This window comes from Calidris pugnax, unplaced genomic scaffold, assembly GCF_001431845.1.
Source record: "Calidris pugnax isolate Ruff unplaced genomic scaffold, ASM143184v1 scaffold2289, whole genome shotgun sequence".
Lineage (NCBI taxonomy): Eukaryota > Metazoa > Chordata > Aves > Charadriiformes > Scolopacidae > Calidris > Calidris pugnax.
This window is the reverse complement of record NW_015092510.1, coordinates 512-3,990: the sequence shown is the minus strand read 5'-3', so window position 1 is coordinate 3,990 and position 3,479 is coordinate 512. Positions and strand designations below refer to the sequence as shown.

At 51.0% G+C, this 3,479-nt stretch overlaps 1 protein-coding gene across 1 annotated transcript; it reads right to left on the bottom strand.

Annotated features, from left to right (window-relative positions):
- Positions 1-31: 31 nt before the first annotated feature.
- LOC106900504 (sortilin-like) lies at positions 32-3,478 on the bottom strand (the record flags this gene model as incomplete). The annotated part of the gene is made up of 5 exons (XM_014962592.1): positions 32-216; positions 329-445; positions 1,791-1,980; positions 3,060-3,250; positions 3,351-3,478. Coding segments are annotated over 5 exons (811 nt in total), but the record flags the coding sequence as incomplete, so codon positions are not given.
- Between the last annotated feature and the right edge of the window lies 1 nt (position 3,479).

Below are 3,479 nucleotides of genomic sequence, written 5' to 3'. Positions count from 1 at the left end.
GTCACCCCCCAGCCATGATTGTCACTGTCACCTCCCGTCTGGTTGTCACTGTCACCCCACAGCCGGTTGTCACTGTCACCCCCCGGCCGGTTGTCACTGTCACCCACCAGCTGGCTGGGGTTGAGGAAGTTGCTGGTGCATTTCTTCTTCATGTCCCTCTCCTCCCGGCTGGGGCTCTCTCCTCCCGAACACTTATCCCCGGGGATCTTCCGGTACCTGGAGATGGGACGGGGGTAGGAGGTGACACTCGGTGACACCCCCCCGGTTCCAAGGTGACACGGGGAGGGGGGGGGGAAAGACTGATCCTGAGGATTTTGGGGGCTTTTACCCGCTGGTTTTGAGCAGCTCCCGCCTCCCGTAGAGACAGAACTCCAGGTCGTGGCCCTTCAGCTCCGGTTGCTCCACACACACCGACTGGTTCTCCGGGCGGTAGTACCCAAAATCGCTGCGGGGGAAGAAGAAATGGGGGGGTTATGAGCTTTTTATGAGTTTTTAAGAGTTTTCATGAGTTTTCATGAGCTTTTTATGAGTTTTTAGGAGTTTTCATGAGCTTTCATGAGCTTTTTATGAGTATTTGAGAGTTTTCATAAGTTTTCATGAGCTTTTTATGAGTTTTTATGTGTCTTCATGACCTTTTTATGAGTTTTTAAGAGTTTTCATAAGTTTTCATGAGCTTTTCATGAGTTTTTAGAGCTTTCATGAGTTTTTTATGAGTTTTTAAGAGTTTTCATGAGCTTTTCATGAGTTTTTAAGAGTTTTCATGAGCTTTTTAGGAGTTTTTAAGAGTTTTCATGAGCTTTCACGAGCTTTTTATGAGTTTTCATGAGCTTTTTAAGAGTTTTCATAAGCTTTCATGAGCTTTTCAAGAGTTTTCATGAGCTTCTTATGAGTTTTTATGTTTTCATGAGCTTTCATGAGCTTTTTACAAGTTTTTAAGAGTTTTCATGCTTTTTATGAGTTTTTATGAGTTTTTAAGAGTTTTCATGAGTTTTCATGAACTTTTAATGAGTTTTCATGAGCTTTTTATGAGTTTTCAAGAGTTTTCATGAGCTTTTTAAGAGTTTTTAAGAGTTTCCATGAGTTTTCATGAGCTTTTTATGAGTTTTTAAGAGTTTCCATGAGTTTTCATGAGCTTTTTATGAGTTTTTAAGAGTTTCCATGAGTTTTCATGAGCTTTTTATGAGTTTTTAAGAGTTTCCATGAGTTTTCATGAGCTTTTTATGAGTTTTTAAGAGTTTCCATGAGTTTTCATGAGCTTTTTATGAGTTTTTAAGAGTTTCCATGAGTTTTCATGAGCTTTTTATGAGTTTTTAAGAGTTTCCATGAGTTTTCATGAGCTTTTTATGAGTTTTTAAGAGTTTCCATGAGTTTTCATGAGCTTTTTATGAGTTTTTATGAGTTTTCATGAGTTTTCATGAGCTTTTTATGAGTTTTTAAGAGTTTCCATGAGTTTTCATGAGCTTTTTATGAGTTTTCATGAGTTTTCACAGGCTTTTCATGAGTTTTCACGAGCTTTTCATGAGTTTTCATGAGCTTTCATGAGCTTTTTAAGAGTTTTTGTGAGCTTTTTAAGAGTTTCCATGAGCTTTCATGAGCTTTTTATGAGTTTTTAAGAGTTTTCATGAGCTTTTTACGAGCTTTCATGAGCTTTTTAAGAGTTTTCATGAGTTTTCATGAGCTTTTTATGAGTTTTTATGAGCTTTCTCAGGGCCACAGCCACCTGGGAGGGTGACAGTTGGGTGGTGGGCCGGGGACACGGATGGGGGACAGAAGGTGGGGACGGAAGGTACCAGAGGAAATCCTGGAGGGTGCAGGGGCAGACGGAGGGCTGTTTGGTGACGGCGTAGTCCCGGCCGTTTTGACAGACGGAGGATTTGCGGAGGCGCCGGTACTGCTCCTTGTAGCCCAGTATGCAGCCGTCACTGGGGTCACTGGGATCGCTGGAGTGAGCCAGCCAGATGGTGTAGTCCTTCTCCTCGCCTGCCACCAAGGGAGGGAGGTCAGGGAGGTTGTGTGTCCCCCTCCTCCCCACACACACACCCCGCCGTGGGGATGGGTGGGATGAGGCCACAGGACCCACCACCGCTCACCCCGACACGTTGTCCCCCACGGAGGGGACCCAAGGGACACGTTGTCCCCAAGAGAGACTCTGCCAAGGGCACCCGCACCCAGGGATGGGGGCAAAAGCGTCCCCCAGTCCAGCTCGGGTTGTCCCCAGTCGGGTTGTCACCATCCCCGGTTGTCCCCAGCTCCAGTTGTCCCCATCCCCAGGTTGTCCCCATCCAAGTCCAGCCCAGGTTGTCCCCATCCCAGGTTGTCCCCAGCCCTGGTTGTCCCCATCCAACACCAGCCCAGGTTGTCTCCATCCAACACCAGCCCAGGTTGTCCCCAGCTCTGGTTGTCCCCATCCCCAGGTTGTCCCCAGCCCTGGTTGTCCACAGCCCTGGTTGTCCCCATCCAAGACCAACCCAGGTTGTCCCCATCCCCAGGTTGTCCCCAGCCCTGGTTGTCCCCATCCAAGACCAGCCCTGATTGCTCCCAGTCCTAGTTGTCCCCAGCCCTCGTTGTCCCCATCCAACACCAGCCCAGGTTGTCCCCAGCCCGGGTTGTACCCACCCAAGGCCAGCTGTGGTTGTCCCCATTCCCAGGTTGTCCCCAGGTCTGGTTGTCCCCATCCAAGGCCAGCCGTGGTTGTCCCCATCCCCAGGTTGTCCCCAGGCCTGGTTGTCCCCATCCAACACCAGCCCAGGTTGTCCCCATCCAACACCAGCACAGGTTGTCCCCATCTCCAGGCTGTCCCCAACCCTGGTTGTCCCCATCCAAGACCAGCCCTGCTTGACCCCAGCCCTGCTTGTCCCCATCCCAGGTTGTCCCCAACCCAGGTTGTCCCCACCCAACAACAGCCCAAGCTGTCCCCATCCCCAGGTTGTCCCCATCCAACACCAGCCGTGGTTGTCCCCATCCCCAGGTTGTCCCCAGCCCAGGTTGCCCCCATCCAACACCAGCCCAGGTTGTCCCCATCCCCAGGTTGTCCCCGTGGGGTCCCCGTTGGCTCTCACAGGTCCTGCTGAGCAGTTGGCTGAAGTCGATGGTGTAGGAGACCCACTTGCGGGAGAGGAAGTTGCCGCGGAAGCCCCAGACGCTGACGTTCATGGACCGAGCCCCCGGTTCGGAGGCCAGACCCGTGAAGAAGATGGGCTCCTTGGAGAAGGTGTATTTGTACCAGCACTGCCCCTCATCCGTGGAGAACCTACCAGTGATGGGGACAATGGGGACAACCCATCAACCACCCCATCGTGTTGGGTGTCCCTCAACTCCGGTTGGCCATGGGGGACAAGGCCTGAACGTACTCGAGGACGTTGACGGGTTGGCTGGTGTGCTCGATGGCCACGATGAGGCCTCCAGAATCCAAGATGGCGTAATGGTGTGGGCCCTCCAACATCCGAGCCCAGGTGTAGCCCCCGTCGTCCGAGATGTAG